Source organism: Bubalus kerabau, chromosome 12 (genome assembly GCF_029407905.1).
Source record: "Bubalus kerabau isolate K-KA32 ecotype Philippines breed swamp buffalo chromosome 12, PCC_UOA_SB_1v2, whole genome shotgun sequence".
NCBI lineage: Eukaryota > Metazoa > Chordata > Mammalia > Artiodactyla > Bovidae > Bubalus > Bubalus kerabau.
Window position 1 is genome coordinate 13062561 of NC_073635.1, and position 27190 is coordinate 13089750.

The following is a 27190-nucleotide window of genomic DNA, read 5'->3' on the forward strand; positions in this document are numbered from 1 at the left end:
GGCTACAGTCTATGCGGTTGCAAAGAGTCAGACACTACTGCACGCAGGCACATAAGGAGCAACCAGGACTCAGTAAGCAGTAACCTCCATCATCACTGGAACACAAATGTCAAAATCTCATTATAAACTCTAGCTAGCATGAATCAAAACAACTCTGATAGGATTAGCCATCTGTGGAACTCTTCCCGAAAATAACAAAATCTCATCAGGGAGCCACCAATCCAAAATGTAATTACTCTAAAATAAGCTGTAATCTAATTAATGGTAACCTTGCCTATCATAAGGTAATGTTGCAATGGCTGATTCTTCTGCAGACAGGATATTTAAAAAGAAAGCTAGGTTGGTGAGCATTTATCTGTGTTAATCCCAAACCAGTCATGAGAGGGATCCCCCTGTACTTTGGGAGCATAAAGTGGACTCAGTCTCCAGTCTTTAAAAGAGTCTGGAGGTGGTTTCCCGGAAAACTGCCCAATTCAGCGCTTACCAAACCTCACAAGGTATTTTAAATGGCTTTTTCTTGTAAATTTAAATACCATGCTCCCCATAACCTAGGAAATACTGTGAGGCAGTTCCTCTGCACTGGGTGTGTGCTTTTCCCTTGTATGTTATAAAAATTAATGTCTCCAGGTGGTTAGCAGAGAAACAACACCCCTGTGGCAAAATTCCTTAATGCAGACCTGCAAAAAAAAAAGTGAAAGTGAGTCGCTCAGTTGGGTTCGACTCTGCAACCCCATGGGCTATACAGTCCATGGAATTCTCTAGGCCAGAATACTGGAGTGAAGCCTTCCTCTTCTCCAGGGGATCTTCCCACAGGGATCGAACCCAGGTCTCCCTCATTGCAGGTGGATTCTTTACCAGCTGAGCCACAAGGGAAGCCCCCAACACCACCCCCCCCCAAAATAAAGGGGATTTAAAAAGCTAGGACTGTTGTTAGAAACATAAGACAATTTTGTTCCTGTGCTTTCTTTACTAATTTAAGAATTGTTGTTGTTGTTCAGTCACTAAGTCATGTCCAACCCCATGGACTGCAGCATTCCAGGCTTCCCTGTCCTTCACTATCTCCTAGAGTTTGCTCAAACTCATGTTCATTGAGCTGGTGATACCATCCAACCATCCCATCCTCTGTCACCCACTTCAGTCAGTCAGAAGGCCACAGGATAACAGGATATCTTTAGCTGATTGTTGTCATCATTCAGTTGTTAAGTTGTGTCCAATTCTTTGCCACTCATGGACTATAGCATGCCAAGGCTTCCCTTTCCTTCACCATCTCTCAGAAGTTTGCTCAAAGTCATGTCTATCGAGTCAGTGATGCCATCCAACTATCTCATCCTTTGTCACCCCTTTCTCCTCCTGCCTTCAGTCTGTCTCAGCATCAGGGTCTTTTCCACTGAGTCGGCTCTTTGAATCAGGTGGCCAGAGTATTAGAGCTTCAGCTTCAGCATCAGTCCCTCCAATGAATATTCAGGGGTGATTTCCTTTAGGGTTGACTGGTTTGATCTTGCAGTCCAAGGGACTCCTCAAGAGTCTTTTCCAGCACCACAATTTGAAAGCATCAATTCTTTAGCACTCAGCCTTCTTTATGGTTCAACTCTCACATCCGTACATGACTACTGGAAAAACCATAGCTTTGATTATATGGACCTTTGTCAGTACAAGTGGAAAATTGATGTTTAATAATATTCCACATTATATATGCTTTTTCATATATATTAACTTATTTGAACTTCCCTCAGATGGTAAAGCGTCTGTCTACAATGTGGGAGACCTGGGTTCGATCCCTGGGTCGGGAAGATTCCCTGGAGAAGGAAATGGCACCCCACTCCAGTACTATTGCCTGGAAAATCCCATGGACGGAGGAGCCTGGTAGGCTACAGTCCATGGGGTCGCAAAGAGTCGGACACGACTGAGCGACTTCACTTTAACTTATTTAGTCCTCAAAACGGCACTGGCTAAGAAAAGCATTATGATGACTATTTCACAAAGATGAATGTTGAGTTTTCTAGAGACAGTGGGAGTAAGAATGATTAATATTTTTGGCTGCCTGGCACATCTAGTTGCTTTTCTTAATAGAATATCATCTCGTTTAATCCTCACTATACATTTAGAGATGGTTAATACTATTCTATCTTACAGGGTAAAAGGCTCAGGAGATTTCTTTTGTTTTCAAGGTCAAATTGCTAATAAGCGGTTGAACCGATTGTCTACACCAAAATACAGTCTGTTTCCAAGGGCCTTTGTTCAACACTGCACTCACTCTTTAATGCGCATGCGTGCATGCTAAGTCGCTTCAGTCGTGTCCAACTCTTTGCGACCCCATGGACTGCAGCCCACCAGGCTCCTCTGTCCATGGGATTCTCCAGGCAAGAGTACTAGAGTGGGTTGCCATGCCCTCCCTCCAGGGGATCTTCCCAACCCAAGGATTGAATTTGGGAAGCCCTTAATGCACATAATCACCACCAAACTGGTTCTTACTTCCTGCCTCCAGCTCTGCCTAGTCGGTACCAATGAGCATTCCTTCCTGGCTTGTGCTGAGACTTTCTCCTGTTTCTTCAGCTCCAGTCGTTTGCCAATAAAGGGAAGAGGTATAGGTGGAAGGTCAAAGACACTTGGGTGGATTTCTTTCCCAATTCTTTAACCGTCCTTTGACCAGAGAAGTATTTCCAGGTATACAGAACTTGACTTCCTGGTTTTCAGTTGTGATTTTTCCCTTTTTGAAGTTTTACAAAGTTTTATTATTTTATTCATTGCTTTTATTACATCTGTTTTTGGCACCAGAATATAAGCTTTATTAGAGAGGTCATATTCACTTTTCTATTACCAGACCCTTGAATACTGTCAGTGTGAGATGTTCAGTATATACCTGTTGCATGGATGCATGAAGGAAAGAATGACTTTTTATGCTCAAATATGTATATTTATAATGAGGGTTTCCATGCCGGCTCAGCAGTAAAGAATCTGCCTGCAATACAGGAGATGGCGGTTTGATTTCTGGGTCAAGAAGGAAATGGCAGCCCACTCCAGTATTCTTTCTGGGAAAATCCCATGGACAGAGGAGCCTAGCAGGCTGCAGTCCATGGGATCTCAGACTTAGATACAACTTAGTGACTAAACCAGCAACAGGCATATATTTATAATATATTCATATCAAGAGTTGAATAGTAGTTATACACATCTATTTAGTTTACACACCCTAACAGATAACCTATATCTTTCCGGGAATTCTCTCAGAATTTGAATTTTTATGCAGACTTATTAGTCTGATTGATATACTAGGTTCTGTTTACATACTGATGCTAATCTTGGGATTTTCCTCTAGGTTCTGTCACTGTGATATGCTTTTCTTAAAGTTTCATAATTTGTAATACTGCTCTCATTATGCTTTGTGTCTTTTAAAAGTCTTTATTTCACGTCTTGTTACTGACAATAATAATGTCTATACCCAATTGTTCTTCTCAAGTATTGAAATTATTTTAGATAAATGACTGAATTTATCTGGAGTTGATTGCTTATGTCTAACACCAAATGATTCAGTGTTTGGTTTGAAATTAATGTTTACAGCTAATTGAAATGAATTTGCTTCAGTCAAGCATTGTTTCTATTAATATTTTCCTCTCAATTCCACACTTATTTTCTTAATTTAAGAAGGACTATTTAGCTAATTTCCATTTCATATCTGTATAAGCTGACTTGGTAAGAGTGATTGTTACCTGCAGAATGATTTATTTTTCATAGGTGAACTTATTTAATCTTGGACATTATTTTAGAATTTGGGGTTGTGACCCATTAGTAACTTTTATAATCTAGTTAGAAATTGCAGTGAGCATTATTTAAAAAGTAAAACAGAAAAGAACAGAAAAGTCATAATGCTTTGCACTTAGTGAAGAGGGGCAGTCTTGTTACATATGTACATTTCTTACTGTGGGCCATGGCCTTCAAATGTTTGAAAGTCTCCAATCAGAGATTTGGTAAGATAGGGAAATCATAAATTATGAATTCAGCATTTTATGAGATGATGATAAGTCCATCTCTTCCCATACTTGGTAAACATGTTCATGAATGTATGTGCATGTGTATGTGAGGGGCTTCCCTGGTGGCTCAGGTAGTAAAGAATCTGCCTGCAATGCAGGAGACCCGGGTTCCATCCCTGGGTCAGGAAGATCCCTGGAGGAGGAAATGGCAACCTACTCTAGTATTCTTGCCCGGAGAGTCCCACGGACAGAGGAGCCTGTTGGGCTATAGTCCATGGGGTCGCAAAAGAGTCAGACATGACTGAAGTGACTTAGCATGAGCATGTGTGGATGTGAGGTGAGAACAAAATCCATTAAATTTTAAAGGAATTTTAGACCAGATATTCTTCTCCCTTCAGGTGGAGTATTATGACCTATGAACTCAAATTGCCGCCAAAAGCTTCTCTACTTCCCGAACCTCCAGAGGCATCTGAAGAATTTTATGTAAGACTTTAACTCTTTACCGGTTTATCATTTGAAAACAGAGTTGAGTATCTTGAACAATAAAAAAAAACATGTATAAGATCTGGTAGCATCTTCACTTAATTGTAATTGTTCCCATTTGGGGTTTGGTCTCACTGACTGCCTCTAGTCCTCCCCTCTGGAGGAAAGAATCCTTATCATCCCGGTTAGGGTCCTTCCCCAACACCCTCCTTGGCTGTGTGAATTCAGCCACATCACTCGCCTTCGTGGGTCTCGTCTTCATGGACCTTACCTGTTGAGGAGGCGCCATGTTGGGAGGATTGAAGGAGGTGATGAGGTGTGGAAAGCACCGCGCATGCAGACTCCCTTGCTCCCACCCCAAGAGAATTCTCCCTGAATGGTCTTCCTGCCTGTTTACTCTTTCCAGCAGGGCTCTAGGGAGGCCAGCTGATGCCAGGCTCAGGTCAGCTTTCACTCATCTCCTGCATCAGCCATGAGCACCTGTTTGATTCTTAGGTGTTCACCCAGCTCCCTAAATAACCTCCAAGCACACCAATACTTGTTGCCAGAATATTGTAGAATTTCTCTCTTCCTACTTTGCCTGCTGTGTTGAGGGCATATCAGAATAACCTCCCTAGGTTAAGGTTCTGTAGGTTAAGCCTGTTGATCAAGATAAAACAAGGGAAGACAGTGCCCTTCATTCCATCCCTGCTCCAGACCGTTAATAGCTACAGTGTTTAGACGTTCTTAAAGACTCTACCTTCTGATTAAACCTCAAAGCACTGGAGATTTTAAAAAGAACGTAATTTTCAAAGGATTATTCTCTGACTTACTAAGACCGTTTAATCTATGACAGCTTATTTTTCCCTCTAGAAAAATTCGTCTGTTTATTTTACAGTTGAAATCTTTGTTTTGTCATTAAGAAAATTATGATCTTGTCAAAACTAAGGAAGGGAATAATATCTAGAAACATGGGCTTTATTTCTTAAAGAAACTAATTGTATTTAATTTTTTTCCCTGGTACAGAAATAGCAAAAACTGCTTCTAAAAAATTGGGAAAATACAAAAACATCTAAGAAGGAAAAGAAAAATTTTATTTATAGTCCTGCCACCCAGAGGTGCATGTGTGCTAAATCACTTCAGTCACATCCGACTCCTTGTGACCCCATGGACTGTAGCCCGGTAGGCTCCTCTGTCCATAGGATTCTCCAGGCAAGAATACTGGAGTGGGTTGCCATGCCCTCCTCCAGGGGATCATCCCGACCCAGGAATCAAATCTGTGTCTCTTATGTCTCCTGCATTGGCAGGCAGGTTCTTTACCACTAGTTCCACCCGAGAAGCCCTAATTACTAATATTTAATAATTACTGTTAAAGATGAATATATTTTCTACTTTATTTCCAGCAGCATTTTTGTTTTTGTTTATAAGAATATTTTATCCAACTGTAAACATAAAGGTTTTATAGGAACCAATCTTTTAATGTTACCAATTTTCTCTCCAAAGGGACAAAAGGAGGAGATTATTTTGCTTTTCTTACTTCAGAGATGTCTATCTCCCAGCATATAAAATAAAGCTAGACAATTTACTTTTATCACATGTGTAGTCACTAAATATAAGGTACAAATGTAATTGCATGGAAGAAGGCTATTTTTAGTGTAAAAGATTTTGAATGAAACTTCCTACAAAATTTTAAATGGATTTTCTGGGTTTATCTGAGAATATGAATTAAGGAATCCAGAAACTAAACACCTTTCAGAGAAAGGAAATACTTATCTGTTGTGTATAATGACTCTCGTAGATGTATTTATTTCATTAAAGTCATTTATATTTCGTTATAGCCATTGCCGTGTGTCACATGCGTCAAGATGATGCCATTTTTGAAGCACTATAACAGAGTTGTATGAATGCCAGCAACAGTAATACAGGGTAGGTTTTTTTTTTATTTTTTTCAGATGACAATTTATGAAGACTCAGTTGCAGCTCATCTTACAAAAATCCTCAATTCTGATGAACATGCAGTGGTCATATCTTCTACCAAGTGAGTTGTGGTGTTCAAGTCATGAAATAGTTATATGGTGAAAATGCGAGGAAAGCATTTTATCTTTCTTATTTAAACAAACATTTATGATTAATTATAATGTGGAAAACACAGTTTACTATAATTCATTATTTCCATAAACACTACTATTTAGGGATCGTTCACATCGGAAAAAGGAAAATAACAAGGAGATTTTTCAAAATGACATTTCTCAGCATGGTTAAATTTTGTAATTATATTTGAATTCAAAGTGATCAGATTTTAATTGTTGATTCCATACATGGACCCCCAAACTATTTTATTGTTCCAAATGTTGCCTGGGTAGAATTTAGGATTTTGGTTTGAAGCATCCTCTACTGGCATCATGAGAAATGGAAAATCAGCTGGAGGAAGGGGTGAAACTCACTCAAATTTTCAACTAATAAGGGAAAGTAAAAACATGCTTTAGGATTCTGGTTCAGCAAGGAAATATTACCGATACACAGAAAGAAGTGAGAAAGAGGAAGTAAAGAAAGGGGACGGGAAAGTGGTGGAGGAAAAAAAGACATAAAATTTAGTATGTTATATACTTAATTAGCAAATAAATCAAGGAAAGACAAGATAAATCATTATAACCAAATTTGCTTGTGACAAAAGTACAGACGTAGTGACAGTCGCTTTTGATGCCACAACCCAACCCCCAGGAAGGGGAGATATGACCGAGCAGTGGGAGAAGGCTTGAGCCGTGTAAGTCAAGGGAGCACACTGGTGGTCCAGATTGGTGGGCTCCAGAGCTCTTTGATGGACAGTGCTGCTACTGGGTTTTGGGGTTTGATGCCTCGGTTGGGTGTTTTCTAATTAGTTGTATTGCTTTATGGTGAAATGTACAAATCTCAACTTTATCCCAGGCCTTAACACTTCCTATGGCCTTTTTCATCTTGGGCCAAATCCATAGTCTAAAGTTACTTCCTTAGGTATTTCTGAAGGTACTTCTACAAGGAAGCTATTTGCATTTGCACTCTGGCCCTACAAGTCAAATGCTTCTTTACAGGACATTTTAAAGGATATTGTTAGAAAACATGAAAAGTTGAAATGGGACCTTTTTAAAGGGATAAAAAGTTGCAGAATTATTCTTCAATATAGTTAAGTAAATATTGTATTTGGCCACCTCTCTTAGTTTGGATGTTAGCAGAGCTTTAATATTGAACTTTGTGTATTTGATGTGTTTGGTTACTGCCTCCTTTACATGTTATATATTTTTATTTTATTTCTTTAAGAGTATAATTGACTTATAACATTTTTAAAAATAAAATTTTATGCAGAATCTCAATATTTAAAAACTAAAATTCTATTTGTTGACATTAATATGCTGGATAGGATTAAGTTTTTTGTTATTTATGAGAAAAAATAAGCAATAAGGTTACAGGTAACAGTTTTAGTTTATATTCAATGCAGTTTCCAGTTATCTGTATTTTATGTTGGTTATGTAATTGTAAGGAGGACATTTTATTTATTAATTGAGGACAACTTCCTTACAACTATGTAACCAACATAAAATACAGAAATAGCTGGAAAACTGCGTTGAATATAGTCCAAGACTTGCCCCAAAAGTAGTGAATTCAAAATTAAAAGCTAACAGTATTGTTCTCTTACATGCTTAATGATTTGAGAACATTTTAAAAATTATAGTCTATATTTCTAAATGAAATTTTAATCTAGCCTTGGTGGAATCCTTGAAATATTTCTGAAAAATACCTCGAAAACCACTGACATAAGTCGCAGTGCTGTGCCATGTCAGTCTGAGGTCCTAGATGAGATTCAGCCATTTGCTGGCTTTGTGACCCGTGTCTGTTTTATCAAGTGTAAGAATGGAAAGAATGCCTGTCCTTCCTCCCTCATGGAACTGTTAGGGGAATTAACTTGAGGAACGAAATAAATATCGAACTTATGAAGTACAGAGTGCTGTATTAAATTATGGTGTCGTCACCTCATGTTTTACCCAACTGCATTTCACATTTTTTCTTTGACCTTGACCTGGCTCCTTGTCTAGCCTCTATTAGCTTAGCTTTGGATTTCTCTCTGACTGACTGACTTGCCTTTAAGCAGACTCTGTTTATGTCTTGGTCCCCTCTTTCTTGTCACTCGTCCAGGTGCCCAGACCTGCCCAGATGCCCGACCTTTGCAACTGCAGATTAAAATTCAAGGGGATTTGCCATAATGAGGTTCAAGAGAGAAAAGATGGGACTATATGCAATAACTTGGTGCTAGTAATATAGTAATAGTACCAGCATAGTATGTTTTTACTATGCCAGTAGTACCAATATAGTACATTTGTATATCAGTATAGTATATTTTTGAGTTTTTTTTTTCTTTTGGCCTCACCAAGTGGCATGCAGAATCTGAGTTCCCCAACCAGGGATCAAACCTGCGCCCGCTGCAATGGAAGTGCAGAGTCTTAGCTGCTGGACCGCCAGGGAAGGTCCCTACTTTGATTTTTGTTACAGACTTTTTACAGGCATACTAAAAAATTGAGACATTAGTATAATGATTTTCTACCATACCTATCACTCAGCTTCAGTATTTTGTCAATAGTTTGTTATCTACTCCCCACTTTCTCTTGCTGGTATATCTAAGCAAATCCTGGAAATCATTTTATTCCGCTTTCAGTTTGTATATCCAATAATTTTTTTAAAGTCTAATAAAATTAATAATAATTACTCAACTTATATTCCATTTCTTTGATTTTCTTGAAGTTCCTTTTTTTTAAACAGTTGATTCATTCAAATCAAAATCCTAACAAGGTACATATTGCCTTTAGATTTTATGTCTCTAAAACATGGAAAATCTGTAATATTTCTCCCTGCTTTAAAAAAATTGTGTTATTGAGTCATGACACATACACGATAAAGTGCTCACACCATAAAGGTGCAACTCGTGCTTGGAAAAATTACACACATTCACACTCACATTCTTCTGACCATCACTTCTTTTTCTTGTTAGTGCCATTTAATTATTGAATGATCCAATATTGAGGCAGAACATTTTTTAAATAAGCCTCCTGTTTTTTATGTTTATATTTGTTTCATAAAATAGTAATTCTCAGTAGCTTAAGCTATTTTTAAATGTTGAAAATGCTGATGAAAAAGCTGTATATAAGTAGGTTAACTAATGTAGTTCATCAACACAACATCAATATTTCTTTGACTTTGAAATTTTGTCAGTCCAGTAAGACAACATGAGTTATCTTCTGAGACTCAGAAGCACTAATTAGTCATTATAGATGTCATTTATTAATAAAAATGAAAAGCAGGTTATTAAGTAAATGCAATTTGCTCTGTAGACAAAACTTCTCAGAAAATGGGATCACTAGCAGGAAACAAAATAATAAAATTGGAATCATTGTCTTAGAACCATAGCATTTTAGATTTAGGGACTATCTTAGAGATAACTTAGGCAGCCCCCCTCACTGAACAGATGAGGTATGATATATAGTCGTTAGACTCTTTCCTCAGAGCACATAGGTAGGGATTTTAATATATTATGCATTGACACTTACAAATCACCTTTAATTTTTGATTGGACTTCTTAATATCAGATTAAGAATGAAATTTTCGGGTTCTGATGGTATGGTCCCTGCCTACCAATATGTGATCCTGCTTGGGCACCGTTGCCATATTTTTCTTACTATATCATTTGCATGTTTTATTGTCATTTATCTCTCATAAAAAATAAGTGAAAACTGATAAGTGACGGTACTGCTACTGGTAAGTATGGATCTCATAACTGAGATGATGGTGGGAACCATCAGGCATGCTAACTGTGGACTTTTGTTAGGTTCAACTGAATATTCAATGCACGTGTTTGTTCAGCTTGAAGAGAGAGGGCAAAACTCAAGAAATACAGTGCTGGAAATGCTTCATTAAAATAATAACTAACATCAATTAAATATGTAATTAGGAATTTAAAATATTTTTAGCTCTGTTTGAAGGTGCACGTGCCACTTTCATTCATTTGATTTTTGTGCGTGTTTTCTGGCAGTCTTTATGTATTAAGGGGGAAATTGTATCAGTTGGAGAATGTTTTTTGTATTACTATGGTAGGTACATCTTAAACCTGTTTTTCCCCAATTTTGCAAGTTCCTGGTTGGTGTGACTTTGAAATCATACTGCTTTTAAGTATATATTTTATTTCTATTTAAAAACTCTACCCATTTAGGTGTAACAAGAAATGAATTCATCCCTCTGGATTATAATAAATATCCTCTATCTTCTGGAATATGGAACTTAATGAACCATGAGATTCCTCCAGCTAAGTGGCCAGTGTTGTCCTAACACAGAATCCTAAAGGCCATAGAAGAAATTTCATAGTAGCCTGTCTTAATATTTCAAGAAATTCCATAGAAGTATTATACATAAAACAAAGAAGACCAAATGACATGAAACACATGAATGAATCTCTAATAAACTAGAGTCTGTAGAAATTTGAGTTTAAAAGGGTGATCAAAAAGGTTAAAGGTTAGGAAGTATTACCTTTTGTCCAAGTGACACCTAGAAACTGTTGCCAAAGGACAAAACAAAAATTGTTTGGAGTAATTTATTTATTTCTTAGATGATAAATGTGAAGGTTTGGAGTGTGTGTGTGTGTCCCTTATATCTATTGAATGGCTTGATTTCATAGTTATTTAAGTATCTGAAAACTTTATGTTGCTCACATACCAGAGAAAATTGTCAGTATAATAGAAAAAATAACTGGTGGAATCTTCTTTTTCTTAAAATTCCTCAACTTCTATCAGTGTTAAAGAGAAATACTATTTTTTAAACAGTCTGATTTTGTTTTCAAAAATCACTTTATAAGCTCTTGCTTCAGAAAGCTGCTCATACCATTCTGTTGGTTGTAGTTTTTAATCCAACACCAGTTCTAGGCTTTTGACAAATTTTGTTTTTATTTCAGATGATTTTTTTTTCTTTTTAGTCTATTTCATTGCAAAGAAACCAAATGTAATTAAAAGAAACAAACAGATAAACCATGTATTGCTGACACTAACAAGACCTAAATTCAATTAGTCTGCATGGTATCGCATTAGTTATCTTAAGGGAGGTGGGGAGGAGATTGGATTTACAGAGAATATAAGTCAGTTCAAGTGGCAGGTTGGTTTCCAGCATAATGTACAACCTCTTTTCCCTTCAGGAAAGATATACTTCCAAATTACACATATAATGAATAGAAGAGCAACAGGGACATCATCAGTGACAAATTGTTTGTTTGTTCAACACTGCAAATTCTATTATAAGAATACGTAAGACGCAGAAGATAATGATTTATATTTTAAATACAATCTAAAACTACTCTTCTCAAGAATTTAAAGCATTTAAATATTTGAGAAAAACTTGATATAACCTTAAAACGACTTATTTCAATTATGTAGAGCAAGGCTTATTCATATATCCATTTATCACTTCGAATGTCCTGAACTGATCTAGGGCCTGCCACACAGCAGATATAAGTTTGGGTTTATAAAGCAATGTTCCTGATACTTTAACAGTTTACTCAATTGCGCTTATTTTTAAATATGTTTGTAAATCAAAGCAAAGCAGCTTTCTGAGTTTCCTGAATTGCACAATTTCTTTTGCTCAAAGGATACTCTGTGAGACTGTAAAGGACTTCGTTGCCAAAGTAGAAAAAGCACACGAGAAAACGCTGGAAAAAGCTGTTGCAGCCGATGCCGTGGCCAATAAAGTAAGCGGGACACGTTCAGGGCGGGAAGGTCTTTTACAATGTGAACATCAAACTGTGTTTTACAGCTAAATTGATTAAGTGGCTTTCCTGCCAAGGCATCTCAAGGCAAGAGAAAATTGCTTTTGTATCAGATATGAGGATTTAAAACATACGCTATTTTTTTCCCTTTTTTTGGAGTATAATTGCTTTATAATGTTGTGTTAGTTTCTGCTTTACAATGAAGTGAACCAGTTAGAAGTTTACAAATATCCCTCTTGGACCTCCCTCCCATTGGTACCTACGAAAACTGCATTGCTGAAGACCAACAATCTGAATTTGATAACTCACCTCCTTTTCCCCACTGGTTGACATTCTGAAGGAGAAATGCACAGTAGTTGGGTCATATGGGGGAAATTGCTAGGCAGCTGGTGCTTCAGTGGGGAGAGGAATGGTTTTCCATTTCCAGGCAAACCTTGACCACCCAAGTTCCCTGCCAGAATGGTAGTTCGGATTCCCCGAATGTTATAGTCCTCGGCATCTTTCAGGTTTCTGTCTCTTGCTTTGCCTTTTTTCTTGATAGGTACCTTTTTTCCCTTTGTGAGCTATCTTAGGCTAAAATAAGAACAGTTTACTGAACCCTGAAAGCCACTGTCTTTGCTTTCATTTGCTAACAACAGGGCATTCTTATAGAAGGTTTGGCTCTCTGGGACTTTGCAAAGGCATGATCTTCCCCAGCTGTGGATGGTGGTTGGATTGAGTGGAAGGGAAAGAAAATAGAAATAATACATCTGAAGTTTTCGGCCTCTTTCTCGTATTTTTCTACTTTGTGGAGAGCTTCAGAAAACAGAGACCCTGTGTCATTACACGCTTTTCTCCTGACTATTTCCGCTGTGACTTTGTCTTGGCCTGTGATCAAAAAAAAGGCAGAGAGGACTGGAAATTTGTGTGGAGATAACAGGTACATTAGGCAGCAGCATCAGTAGCTTTGGGCTCCCCAGGTGAAGCTAGTGGTAAAGAACTAGGCTGCCAGTAGGAGACATAAGAGATGTGGGTTCTATCCCAGAGTCGGGAAGATCCCTGGAGAAGGAAATGGCACGCCGCTCCTGTATTTTTGCCTGGAGAATGCCATGGACAGAGGAGCCTGGCGGGCTGTGGTCTTTAGGTTCTCACAGAGTCAGGCACGACTGAAGCAACTAAGCAGCATGAACCATGCCTTCAGTCCTAAATGTTTCTTTACCCTTAGGAATTCAAGAAAAGCAGATGGAAACAAGGGCCCAGCACTTGTTTTCCTTTCTGCATCATTATTTCCTATCCTGGGCACATTCTTTTTCTCTTTCTTTGAGCCAATAATCCCTTAAGTACTCACACTCCTTTGCAAAACCAAAGCTTTGAAGGTGTGTTTACAAGACTAAGCCAGACTTGGCAATTTGTGATGCTCCAAACAGGGCCATAAGTTGATCACTTAAAAAATGTTTATTCAGTGTTTTGCGTGAATGCGTGTGTGCCAAGCCTCTTCATTCGTGTCCAACTCTTTGTGACCCCATGGACTGTAGTCTGCCAGGCTCCTCTGTCCATGGGATTCTCCAGGTAAGAATACTGGAGTGGGTCCTATGCCCTCCTCCAGGGGATCTTCCCAACCCAGGGGCTGAACCCTTATGTCTCCTGCATTGACAAGCAGGTTTTTTTTTTTTTTTTTTTTACTATTCACACCACCTGGGAAGTCCACGTTTTGTCTAATGTGTAGCAAATTTTGTATAATGTGTAAATTGTTTATGTAATGTGTCACTTTATCATGAAACTTTCTTTGTTTTCTTTTAAGGAAAAATAACTTTAGGAGGAGTGTAAAGATTTTTCACTCATGCAATGGAGTTTAAATAGTTCTGGAAGTATAAATCAGTAAATTTAGAAAATAATTGTGCAGTTTTTAAAAAAATTTAAAGTTATTTAGTCCATAGTTATCTAAAGTATAATTTATAATAGATAGCCAATTAATGATAACGGCTTCCCAGGTGGCTCAGTGATAAAGAATCCACCTGCCAATGAAGGAGACTCGGGTTCAATCCCTGGATCAGGAAAATCTCCTGGAGAAGGAAATGGCAACCCACTCCAGTATTCTTGCCTGGAAAATCCCATGGACAGAGGACCCTGGTGGGCTACAGTCTATGGGGTCACAAAGAGTCGGACATGACTTAGGGACTAAACAGCAACAAAATTAATGAAAAACATCATTGTAGGCATCTTTCCTCTAAAAAGTTGAAAACCATTCATTTAAACTATCACTTTCCATCTCCACTAAATGAAGATTCATCACTATGTTTTTGTTTTCTTAGTGTTCCATCCTAAATGAGAAGCTTGAACAACTGCTCCAGGCTTTGCACATAGAGTCCCAGGCAGGTCCAGTTCTCCCAGGCGTCAGCCCTCTCATGGTAGAAGAAGATGCTGTGGAATCTTCCAGCGAAGAATCCTTGTGTGAGAGCAAGGAACATCTCTTGGATGACACTACGAAACCCTCTTCCCAGAAGGCTGTCAAACCAAGGGAAATAATGCTACGGGCAAACAGTTTAAAGAAAGCAGTGAGGCAAGTCATTGAGGAGGCCAGAAAAGGTACACGTTAACAGAAGCAGCTTCTGGAGTTGGAAGCGTTCTTATTGCAAGCACAAGAGAATCTTCCTATTGGTCAGACTGTGCGTGCTCAGTCATGTCTGACTCTTTACAGCCCCGTGGGCTATAGCCCACCAGGCTTCTCTGCCCATGGACTTTTCCAGGCAAGAATATTGGGGTGGGGTGCCATTTCCTACTCCACGGGATCTTGCCCCCCACCCTCTGCCAGGGATTGAACCCACAACTCTTGAGTCTCCTGCATTGGCAGGCGGATTCTTTACCACTAGCTCCAACTGGGAAGCCCATTGGTCAGACTAGACACACGTTAAAAGAATTTCAGAGATAAAGTACCCTGAAAATGTTAAAATAAAATTACAAATTACTTTTAAATCATATTTCTGAAATTAAATTTTTTAACTGGAATCTGTTAAATTCTTAAAAGAAAATCAAGCCTATAAGCTACTTTGAAAATATTTTCTTAACATTTATCTCTTAAAAGTTTATGTTGTTTTTTTAAGGGTTTTTATAAAAGTTCCACCTCTATTTTAGTTTTTCTGTATTCCTGTAATATGTGTACTTAGAATTTGAGATAGTCGACTAAAACTTAACTTTGAATAATATTCAGAAACCCTTTACGAATTGTAACTTGTGGTTGGACTTGTCTTTCATCCTCGAAGTTCTTAGATTAAATTTTTCTCTTCTGCTAAAAATATAGTTTTGAGATTTTAAAATATTTCCTTTTATAGTCTCTAGTATTAACACTTAACAGACACCACATGACCCCAGAGTTCACTGCCAATCAGTGCTTATTGGTGAATGGGAAATTTCTTTGAGTTTATATTTCAATTTTCCAAGAATACGTTAATATTTATGGATCTTATTTTTGCTCATTCAAACATATTTCTCCTCTTGCTACTTAAAGTGATGGATGACCAGCCAGTTCACTCCTCTGAACTAGTTAATCAGTCATTCGATTATGATAGCACAGAAGCAGATGATTCCAAAGATCAGTTAAAAGAAGATGATGCAAAAGAGTCATTAACTGGTAAGAAAACTGTGATAAGATTATTTTGGGATTAGATAAAATGTAACTCTGCTTTCTGTTTTCGAACAGCTTATTAGTATGAAATAAACTATTTGCATTTTTATTTTTAACAAGGTTTTTCAGAAATTAAAGCTTAGGTATTCATGAATGCTGAAATAATGAAGGTAACATTGTTTAGACTATTGTCAGGTACTCTCGCATCCCTTTTTATCATTTAATCTGGAAATCATCATCATAAACTAAGAATTTGGGGACCAAACATGGCTAAATATCTTAATTTTCCTTTAGGAAGAGTAACTACCAAAACTGAAGATTTTAACTTGTTTTAGCTTTCAGATTTCTTTGAGAATAATATGGAAGCTGCAGACTTCACAAGCATAAAACGTGGCATTTAAATAATTCATTGGTCCCTTGAGTTCTATTGATCAGCCTAGATGGTTGATAATCCTTATTGCTAAATTAAGTTTTTAAATCATAGGACATCTAGTTACAACCCTATCCCTACTGAAATTATTTTTGCCAGGGAATTAATATGTAGTTGCTTGAAGACTATTAACTATTTCTCTACTTTTCCAGTTTTAACTGAAGATGAATTTATACTTTTAATTTTTCGTGTTGAATAAGGGAAAAGGTATTAATTTACTAGGATATAAAACAAGCCGAATTATTAGTGAAGGCGAGAAGATAATATGAAAATACTTAACATAGTACACATGAAAATCAATACTATTCTATCACAACTGTTTATAATCATTAAATTTTTGTTTTTACTTTCATTACATGTAAACTTGGGTAGATTACTTAAGTTCTCTGCAGTGTCCTCGTTTGTAAAATGGGGGTAATAACGTATCTACTTTTTTGTGGTGTTTAAATAAGTTAACGCCCGTTAAGTGCCTAGAATAGCTCTAGATACGTTGTGCTGAAAAGGAATGTTTGCGGTCAGTGTCACGATTATGATTATTGCTACTGCTTCTGCTGTTGTTGCTACTAACTACACTAACTTTGAAAGACTAGTTCTTAATTGTATTTAAAACTCCTAGAAACTTTGAAACTGGACCATATTATAGACCTCATGTGTCTGACCTATAACCAGTTCTTTCATATTTTACAGCGTCTTTTTGGACCTTATTTTAGACCTTTTTAGATCTTTTCCTGGAGAAGGAAATGGCAACCCACTCCAGTCCTCTTGCCTGGAAAATCCAATGGACGGAGGAGCCTGGTAGGCTGCAGTCCATAGGGTTGCTAAGAGTCGGACATGACTGAGCGACTTCACTTTTCACTTTCGTGCATTGGAGAAGGAAATGGCAACCCACTCCAGTGTTCTTGCCTGGAGAATCCCAGGGACGGTGGAGCCTGGTGGGCTGCCGTCTATGGGGTCGCACAGAGTCGGACACGACTGAAGTGACTTAGCAGACCTTTTCCAGCACATAACCCAGTTATATTAATTTAACCTTTGACCTTTTTGACCTTAAATGGCCCCATTGCAGAATATAATCCAGTGCAGGCATATTTTACACCCTTGACCAATGGTCATTGAGCCTTGGATTATTCACTGTCACTACACCCCACGCTCGTTGTTGTTGTTCAGTCTCTAAATCGTGCCTGACTCTTTGCAACCCCATAAACTGCAGCACTCCAGGCTTCCCTATCCTTAACTATCTCCCAGAGTTTGCTCAAACTCATATCCATTGATTCGGTGATGGCTTCCAACCAGTTCATTTTCTGTCGCCCCTTATCCCACCTTCATTCTTTCCCAGCATTAGGGTCTTTTCCAGTAAGTCAACTCTTTGCATCAAGTGGCCAAAGTATTAGAGCTTCAGCTTAAGCATCAGTCCTTCCAATGAATATTCAGGGGTGATTTCCTTTAGGATGGACTGGTTTGATCTCGTTGCTGTCCAAGGGACTCTCAAGAGTCTTCTCCGGCACCACAATTTAAAAACATCAGTTCCTTGGCAGTCAGCCTTCTTTACAGTCCAACTCTCACATCCATACATGACTACTGGAAAAACCATAGCTTTGACCATACAGTCCTTTGTTGGCAAAGTGATGTCTCAACTTTTCAATACACTGTCTAGGTTTGTCATAGCTTTTCTTCCAAGGAGCAAGCATCTTTTAATTTCGTGGCTACAGGCATCATCTGCAGTGATTTTGGAGTCTGCTCTCATGATCAGCTCTAATTGTTAGAAAGTTTTTCTTCTGTCAATGTATTGAGCTCTATATTTTCTTCCTTAAATTTCTACCCATGGTTATGTTATTATTAAAAAACGTTTTGTATGATCATGTTAAGAGAAACAACTACTGACATCTGCTTCATGGTTCAGTTTTACACGCATCATTTCATGATATTGCAGATTGCTCTTCCAGGGGACAGCCCTTACCGAAAACAGCTTTCAGGGGATCATATCCTCTTTCCACACATTGCATATTCTTTTTCCAGATTCTGTCTAGTAAATTATTTTACCAATCTAACGTGATCATTTTAAACCTTTTGTTTTTCTCATTAATGGTCAATATGATGCCCCATTAAAATATGATGCCCCATTTTGAGCAGCATCTTCCAGGTATTTCTGTAATGTAATAGCACACCAGTACTCATACACTCCTCCTTCTGGACATAGTGAACGGCTCTTTGGAGGACTGGGTTTTCAGCACTCATTGGTTTTGGTTTTCCAACCACCTACCATCCCATCTTACTATACTGTCATGAATTTGATGCTTCTGTTGTAGTCTGCAAAGAAAACCAAAAAAATAGAGATAGAATGACGTAGATATTGTTATTGAAATAAGCATAGATTATGCAAGTCTTTATGGTACAGCATTTGTTCTTAATTTTTGCCTAGTATTCCAGTTTATTGGGCATCAGTATCTGGAAGAGTGTTTTCTAAGTTAAATCATTAACTTTCTGAAGCACATTCATTATATTATCATTGAATAAGTTGATTATTTGTATGTCTGTGATGTGCAAAATACACATTAATGTGATCAATGATATGTTACGTTTAAGAAGAGCCGTGAAACATTAATTTAGTTACCTGTAGTGAAACATCAATCTTGGTCACTAGAATACTCTCTGGTTTTTTTATCAGAGATGAATATCAAAAGGTTGTTTTTAAAAGAAATTAGTTCCAGGGCTCCCATCTGTCTTAAAAAAAAAAAAAAAGAGTTCTGTTCTGTTCCTTTTCCTTAGTGCAACTGGACAGTTTTTGAGCAGAGAGATGAGAGTGTAAGATTAATATAGTTAGTTTGTAATTAGTCTTAGGCAAAGTAAAGATAATAAGGTTTTAGAGTATTTTTAAATTGAGTTTGAGGATTACTGTTTCTTTTAAACACCTGCCAACTGCTCCTAAATCAGTTAAAGATATTTGATCTCCATTAAATTGTGCCAGTTTAGGTAGAATTAAATCTCTTTTTATTGTTTACTTTGAGAATAATTCTGTTTTGGAATAATTTTTTTAATTAGCTTTTATAAGGATATGGTAGAACTGTTTTCTTTGAGTAATGGTTAATTGAGACATAAAAGTATATTGATTTCATTTGAAAAAATAATATTTTTCCTCTGGGAATTACATTAATTACATTTGATTATTTACTCAACATTTTTGAGAAAAGGATTGCATTGGTAATATACACTACAATATATATGTTCCATTTTCAAAGATTGTCAGGTGTCAAAATTTCCTTTCTTTAAATATGGACTGTTCACTTTCAGATTATGAGTATCACTGACCTTTAATTATGGTGAAAAGTGAAAATGTTAGTTGCCCAGTCGTGTCCGACTCTTTGTGACCCCCATGGACTCTAGTCCACCAGGCTCCTCTGTCCATGGGGATTCTCCAGGCAAGAGTACTGGAGTGAGTTGCCATGCCCTCCTCCAGGGAATCTTCCTGACCCAGGGATCAAGCCCTGGTCTCCTGCATTACAGGCAGATAGTTTACTGTCTGATCCTATTGATCATCATCTATTTAAAATGAGAGATCAATACAGCTACCTGTGACACATTCCTTCCACGTGGTAAATCCCAAGAAAATGAATAGAAAATGGTAAAAAAAATAAATAAATAAAAAGGTAAACACAAGGTAATATTTTCAGTCCTACCGATTAAACATGTATGAAATTATTTTATGTCATCAAGTGTATAGAGACTTGCCTGTTTTTTAAAACAGCTTTATCAGCATCTCTTTTTAATCTGGACTTTTTGCCCACAGTTAAAGGTGCACCTCGGTCTCCGGATGGCCGGGCTGGTCGTTCCCAAACTGACTCTGGCCCTGGTGCCCCTGTGGCAGCCAGCAAGGAAAACCTCCCTGTGCTCAATACCAGAATAATTTGCCCAGGTAGTACTGACTCTGAAACATGGTGTATTTTTAAGTATATCTGTGAAAATGTATAAGTATTCATCTTCCTGAACTTTATAGAAATGTGCTCATAAAGTGTTTCTTTAAGAGGGTGTTCTTAGTACTTTTATTGATCGAAGTCCAGATCCTTAGACTGTGGTGTGTATAAGAATTGCCTGAAAACTCTTAGAAAGCATATTCCTGGCCCCTGACCTGAGAACTTTTGATTGAGTAGCTCTAGAGTGGAACCCAGGAATCTGAATTTAAGTCCTAAAGTAAATTTGATCTTATATTTAACCAACTTTTAAGTATCCTTACAGCCTTCCTCTTAGTTTTAAGCCACAAGCATCTATAGTTATTTTTAGACTGATAATATTGCATCATTTTGGGATATCTGAGGCATCTGTTTCAGCCCTGATAAGGGCTTAGGATTTAGGATAAATGTCTCAGAGACCTCCTTAAGTACCATTTGTTTGCCTTAGTGAAAACTTTCCAAATTGATTCCAGAGTAGTTTGGAACCTAGATTACACTCTAAAAATCAGTCTCTTCTACAAATGATTTTTTAAAGGTGTATCACAATTCAAGAGTAATATTTGGAGACTTTATTATTATTTATTATAGTCATATATAGAGCTTCTTGTGGCTCAGAGGGTAAAGCGTCTGCCTGCAATGCAGGAGACCTGGGTTCGATCCCTGGATCCGGAAGATCCCCTGGAGAAGGAAATGGCAACCCACTCTAGTACTCTTGCCTGGAAAATCCCATGGACAGAGAAGCCTGGTAGACTACAGTCCATGGGATCGCAGAGTTGGACACGACTGAGCGACTTCACTGTACTATAATAGTCAAAAAGTGGAAACAACCCAAATATTCATCAGTTGATGAGTGGAGAAACAAAATATGCTATGTCCATACAATGGAATATTACTCAGTCATTAAAAATGATGAACCACTGATATATGCTATAACATAATTACCCTTGAAAACATTATGCCAAACGAAAGAAGCTCAACACAGAAAGGCGCATATTATATGCTTCCATTTACATGACATGTCCAGAAGAGTCCAGTCTATAGGGAAAGAGAACTTTCGTGGCTTAGTGGTTTCCAGGATCTGAGACCTGGGGGCCCTGGAAGGAATGGAAAATAACTGCAAACCCATATGGGGTTTCTTTCAGTGGTAATAAAAAGTTCTGAATCAGGTAGTGATGATCATTGAACAACTTTGTGTATGTAAAACTTAGTTACATACTTTAAAGGGGTGAATTTTATGGTATGTGAATTATATCTTAATGAAAATATTAAAGTATAAATGATAAATCCAGGACACATTTAGTTCTGGAAAGGATTCTATGTCTAGAGGTCCTGTCTCTCTTCAAACCTGGACCCTTCTGGATGGAAGCTGTACATATGGCTAACCTTAAAACATTTTAGAAAATACTATGCTTTTCTTTGGAGTATCCGAAATATGACTTTTCATCTTTTCAAGCTGTTTTTCTCTCACCAGCATGGTTGTTTTGTTCATTTATTTACTTATTTAGATGTAAAGGAAACTGGCATAACCGTTGTATATTCGAAACTATGAGAGTAAATGATAGAATACAGTTAATCTTGATTATTTGATAATCAGCTAAACTTTGTAACTAAAATAACGAACATTTCTAAGAGGAGCGCTTTGTTGAAGAAAGGAATGTTAGCTAAAGAAAGGACTTTGTTTCCTAATTTCCTAGTGTTTCTCAATTGCAAGACCTATTTTTCTTCACTATTCTTTCCTTTTTGTCTGTCTCTTCCCTGGGGTCCTTATTCCTTAGTGCTTCTGGCCTTAACATTTGGTTTGGTAAATCATAAAACTCATTAGCTTTGAATACTATAACTAGTTAGTAGAAAGCTAACTAGTTGTTGAAATAAATTTGAAGTTTTGCATATTTAGAGGTAAGATGCTTCATTTTTATGTTCAAGGCTGTATTCTTCTAAAATCCATAAATACCTGGGTTTAATATTTTACTACTTATTTTTGACACCAACACTGAGCTTTCACCCTTGGACGTCAGCATTTTTACTTGAGTATTATTGTCTGTGCTTCGAGAGTGTGAAAATGATAACTCTGTGACATTCTGGATAATTCGGCCTTTATTGTAAATTCCTTACAGACTCCCTTCCCTGCCTTCTTTGCTAATGAAAAGGAAGCAGTGGTTACTTATTGGAATTACAGAATCATTGATGGTCAATGAGAAACTGTCAAGAAGAGACTCCTATTTAGGTCCTTATCTCTTTCACTTTTTATGACAACAGATCATAAAAAGGAGCATCAGAAACCTTGTATTTACCAATATCATAATTCTTAGTTTTGATTAATGAGAACAAACACTGAAAACCATAGAGATATTTTGCTCCATGCTTTGGGAGCAAGATGTTTCTGATGAAAACTGAAAACAATGTATTGGCTGTTTCTGTTCTTCTCTTAACGTGTGATCCTGTATTTTTTTTCCTGGCCAGGTTTAAGAGCAGGACTAGCTGCCTCAATTGCTGGAAGTTCTATTATCAACAAAATGTTGCTAGCAAATATTGACCCTTTTGGTGCCACGCCATTTATTGACCCAGATCCAGATTCAGTGTAAGAATATACTTTTGCATATATTTTGTTTTGGCTTTCCTTGTTTCTGTCTTATACGAATGGTAACATTTTAAATACATTACAATAAAAATAGTCCCACATCCAAAAAAAGAATCATCAGAAAATTTCAAAAGTTGATGATGATGAATACATTAACACATGTGAAATACAGTGGTTTTCATGATCTCAGGTAGGTCCCTTCCAGCCTGTAGTCTCGGATACCAACCCAGTGGCAAAGTGAGTTGCAGCTGTATACACTTTTCCCTGGAATGTTTTATCCATCACTGCCTTCATAATTGTAATTTTGCTATTCCTTTCACCTCATTTTTTCTCAGCCTTGCCAATTCTTCCATCTTTCAACATCAAGGTTTACTTATTTCAGGGAGTTTCTGGCTCATACTGATCCCTTCCCTTCTTAAAATTCCTTTAAAACATCAGTTGTTCAAATATGTACTGATGCTTTGTTTTACTTCCATATTTAACTTTGCTTTTTTATGTCTCATTTCTCTAATGACACTCCTGAAGGAGTGTGCCAGACTCCTTTGTACTTTTTTAAAGCGCCTAGAAGAAGGGACTAATTTAGTTGTTTTCTGCTTAATAAATACTCAATAAAAGTACAAGTGTGGAGGAGACTTTCTGACCAAAAAAAGAGTATTAGCATCTGACTGTGAGGCCCTCTCATTTGTGTATGTAGTGAGGGGCTTACATAGGAAGTAGAAGAACTAAGATTTTGTTACAATTAATAGAAAAAGCATTACCACTACTGTCTCCACTTCCCCTGCCCACAGTCCCTTTAGGTCGCTTGTTCTGAAATTTACGACACGCTGGGGCATACACATGGCACGTAAATAGGAAATGATTCCTGGTAAACTTTCCCCTTTTCTATGGGAAATGTAAGCTTAAATGATGCCGTGTTATTTTGTGTGCAAATTGTAATTGTTGTTATGAACCTGAAATTGACTTTCACGTACTTTTCCTTATTGTAGAGATGGCTATTCAGAAAAATGTGTCATGAACAATTACTTTGGGATTGGATTAGATGCAAAAATTTCATTAGAATTTAATAATAAGAGAGAGGAGCACCCTGAAAAATGCAGGTAATTTGGATAATAGTGATAATGTAATTACACAAAGGCAGTTTAATTTAATTTCATTTATTACCTCTTTGGCTCACTCTACGTTTAAAGGGTAAATAAATAATAGTTACAGAAATTCTCTGCCTATGTTTATTTTCAGGAGCCGAACTAAAAACTTGATGTGGTATGGAGTCCTTGGAACTCGGGAATTATTACAAAGATCATACAAGAATTTGGAACAGAGGGTTCAACTCGAAGTAAGTTCATCTTGATAGTAAAGAAATTTCAGATTATCTTGCAAGATTTATTTGTGGAGCTGATTTGGCCTTAACTGTTCTCTTGAATGGGCTCCCCTGGTAGCTCAGATGGTAAAGAATCTTGCCCGTACTGCAGGAGATTCCAGTTTGAACCTTGGGTCGGGAAGATCCCCTGGAGAAGGGCATGGCTACCCACTCCAGTGTTCTTGCCTAGAGAATTCCATGGACAGACCAAGGGGTTGCAAAGAGTTGGACATGACTAAGTGACTAACACGTAGGACATTTAAGGCACACTTTATTCTCTTGAATAGTGGTTAAACACTGGAGGGAAAAAAAATAAATGTGGTTTTCTACTTTATGCCAAAGGAGGTATTAGACACTGGATATGAGTGATACACTTTATTACCATTATCATTAGATCCTGAAATTTAGATGTTTCTATGAAATTGAGGTTCCCCGTGAAAAGGCCAGACCATGGAAGTGTGTACATACACAGGATAGCATTTTTAAATTTTATTTATTTTTAACTGGAGGATAATTGCTTTACAGTGTTGTGTTGGTTTCTGCCATACATCACCATTAATCAGCCATAGAGTATACATATGCCCCCTCCCTCTGGAACCTCCCTCCCAGGAAAGCATTTTTATCAGATTTTTTTTCATTTAAGTTTCTAAATTCTGACTTGATTCTATAATGCCTGAAGTTTCACAAATCTCTGAAAATACCATTCACAATAAATAGTTTTTAAGTTAAATGTATACTTTGTTCCAGTTAATTCTAACAACAAGTTAATAAAATCAAAAGAGATTCTGAGCATTTACATTTTCTAGTATTTTTTTTTTTTTGCTAATTTAAATAGGATGATAAGGACAGCAAAAGTTCTTTAATCTGGTAACAGAAAAAAGAAGATAGAGGACATGGCTCTGAAAAGTCTGCTTGTGTATGTGTGTGCTTAGTCGCTCAGTCATGTCTGACTTTTTGCAAACCCATGGGCTGTAGCCCACCAGGCTCCTCTGTCCATGGGGATTCCCCAGGCAAGAATACTGGAGTGGGTTGCCATCTCCTCCTCCAGGGGATCTTCCCAACCCAGGATCCAGCATTGAAGGCCGATTCTTTACCGACTAAGCCACCAGGGAAGCCCCGAGAAGTGTACTCATTTCTTAGAGTATTATTTTCCTTCACCTTTGTTCCAGAGCTCACTGTTTATGATGATAGGCTTGTCTTTCCTATCTTGGATCTTTTTATAACCGGATATTTTAAGTTGAGGTATAGACTGCATACAGTGAAAGGGAAATTGGTAGTCGCTCAGTTTTCTCCAACTCTTTGCAACCCCATGGACTGTAGCCCGCCACACTCCTCAGTCCATGGGATTCTCAAGGCGAGAATACTAGACTGGGTTGCTATTTTCTTCTCCAAGAGATCTTCCCAACCCAGAGATTGAACCCCAGGTCTCCTGCATTACAGGCAGACTCCTTACTGTCTGAGCCACCGGGACAAATCTTAAGTTGACAGCTCAATGAATTAAACAGAATGTTTTTTATTTTAGTTGTTATCTTAGTAATGGAATATGGACTAGAGAGGTGTCTGGCTCATTCATTATCAACTAAATGTCCTAGCAAAAATAAACCTATTCTACCTGCCACTGTAGAGCACAGCTACATGATCCACTGGTTTGATTTATCATCGCTTATGAAATGAAGATAGATGTTACTGGCTGAAAAGGTACAAAATCAGGAAGGCTCATACTCTGTAAATGCTATTGTTGGCCACCCCATCCATTGCTCAACTTGGGTTCTTGCCTATGGATTGCCTGTATAATCATTTTCCTTATTCATGTCCCCTAGTCAGCTACGCTCTGCTTAAGGATGGGTAAGTTTTTGTTAGCCCCATAAGCTTGCACAGGTCCTGGCCCTGACTTGAGAGGGAAACAGACAGGCAAATGATCATTTACATAATTTGTTAAGTGTTGTGTGGTCAAGACCCATAGCTGGCCATCTTTAGGATTTGGGGAACTATCCAGAATGAGAATGACTGGATTGCTTTATTTCTAGGAGAGCCTTCAGGTCTTCAGAAGTTCTGTTTCTGTCCTTTTTGATTGATGGTCCAAATTCTGAACAATATCCTACACAGCTGCTTTGTAATCTCCATTAAGCAGAGGTTCTTAACACTTTTTGATCTGTGAACCCTTTTGGCATGCTATTAAAAACTATGGACCCCTTCTCAGAATATTGTTTTTAAAGCACTCTTTAAATATATATAGACACAAAATAAAATAATATTGAAATAAATTAACAAAATATTTTTAAAGCATTGTAGAGTAATATATTTGTTTCTTTATTGCTACATCAAATGACAAAAATCTAATGGTATATATAATAGTAAGTATGGGCTTCCCTGGTGGCTCAGATAGTAAAGATTCTTCCTGCAATATAGAAGAGGTTCAATCCTTGGGTCAGGAAAATCCCCTGGACAAGGGAATGGCAACCCACTCCAGTATTCTTGCCTGGAGAATTCCATAAACAGATGAACCTGGTGGGCTACAGTCTATGGGTGGCAAAGAGTCAGACACAACTAAGCAACTAACACTTCACACTTTTACCATTACTTTTGAAGTAATGATGAACATAAATGATACTAAAAGATATCTGAAATGCCTGTAATATAATACAAAATATTGGTTTCTATTGTGATGAAGTCACAAGTACTGTATTGCCAATGTGTGGTTTATTTTCTGCATTTATTATTGAGTGTATTGCTAGATTTCAGAGATTGCTGACTATGAGAGATATGTTTTTACCATTCTAGTTAACAAACAGTGAATCTAACCGTGGACCCTTGGTTTTTGAACCTCAGATTCAGAACTTGATATAATTTTGACCTGATACAGAAGTTTATATTCAGTGATTAAAAGGAACGTAAATTTAGGAAAACAAGATAGGTGAAAGCATCTTGTTAATATGCACAAAAGGTAAAGTAGAAAAATTAAGAGAATTCTTTGCTATAGTTAAAAATAAACAAACAAAACGCCTGTTACTCCTGAGGACCATGGAAGGTCCATTGTTGAAAAATTAACTTCCTTGATGTTGGATCACTTGGGATAAAGGTG

The 27190-nt window shown here is 37.4% G+C and overlaps 1 protein-coding gene across 4 annotated transcripts in view; it reads left to right on the forward strand.

Annotated features, from left to right (window-relative positions):
- The window catches only part of DGKH (diacylglycerol kinase eta), a 220572-nt gene that overhangs the window by 150159 nt on the left and 43223 nt on the right, over positions 1–27190 (forward strand). For all 4 annotated transcript variants that reach the window (XM_055541973.1, XM_055541974.1, XM_055541976.1 and 1 more), the window contains 9 exons: positions 4367–4451; positions 6383–6468; positions 12084–12183; positions 14493–14766; positions 15686–15808; positions 20014–20139; positions 22634–22751; positions 23738–23848; positions 23988–24084. In XM_055541973.1, coding sequence (XP_055397948.1) covers positions 4367–4451; positions 6383–6468; positions 12084–12183; positions 14493–14766; positions 15686–15808; positions 20014–20139; positions 22634–22751; positions 23738–23848; positions 23988–24084 — 1120 coding nt within the window. The remainder of the gene's footprint in view (positions 1–4366; positions 4452–6382; positions 6469–12083; positions 12184–14492; positions 14767–15685; positions 15809–20013; positions 20140–22633; positions 22752–23737; positions 23849–23987; positions 24085–27190) is intronic.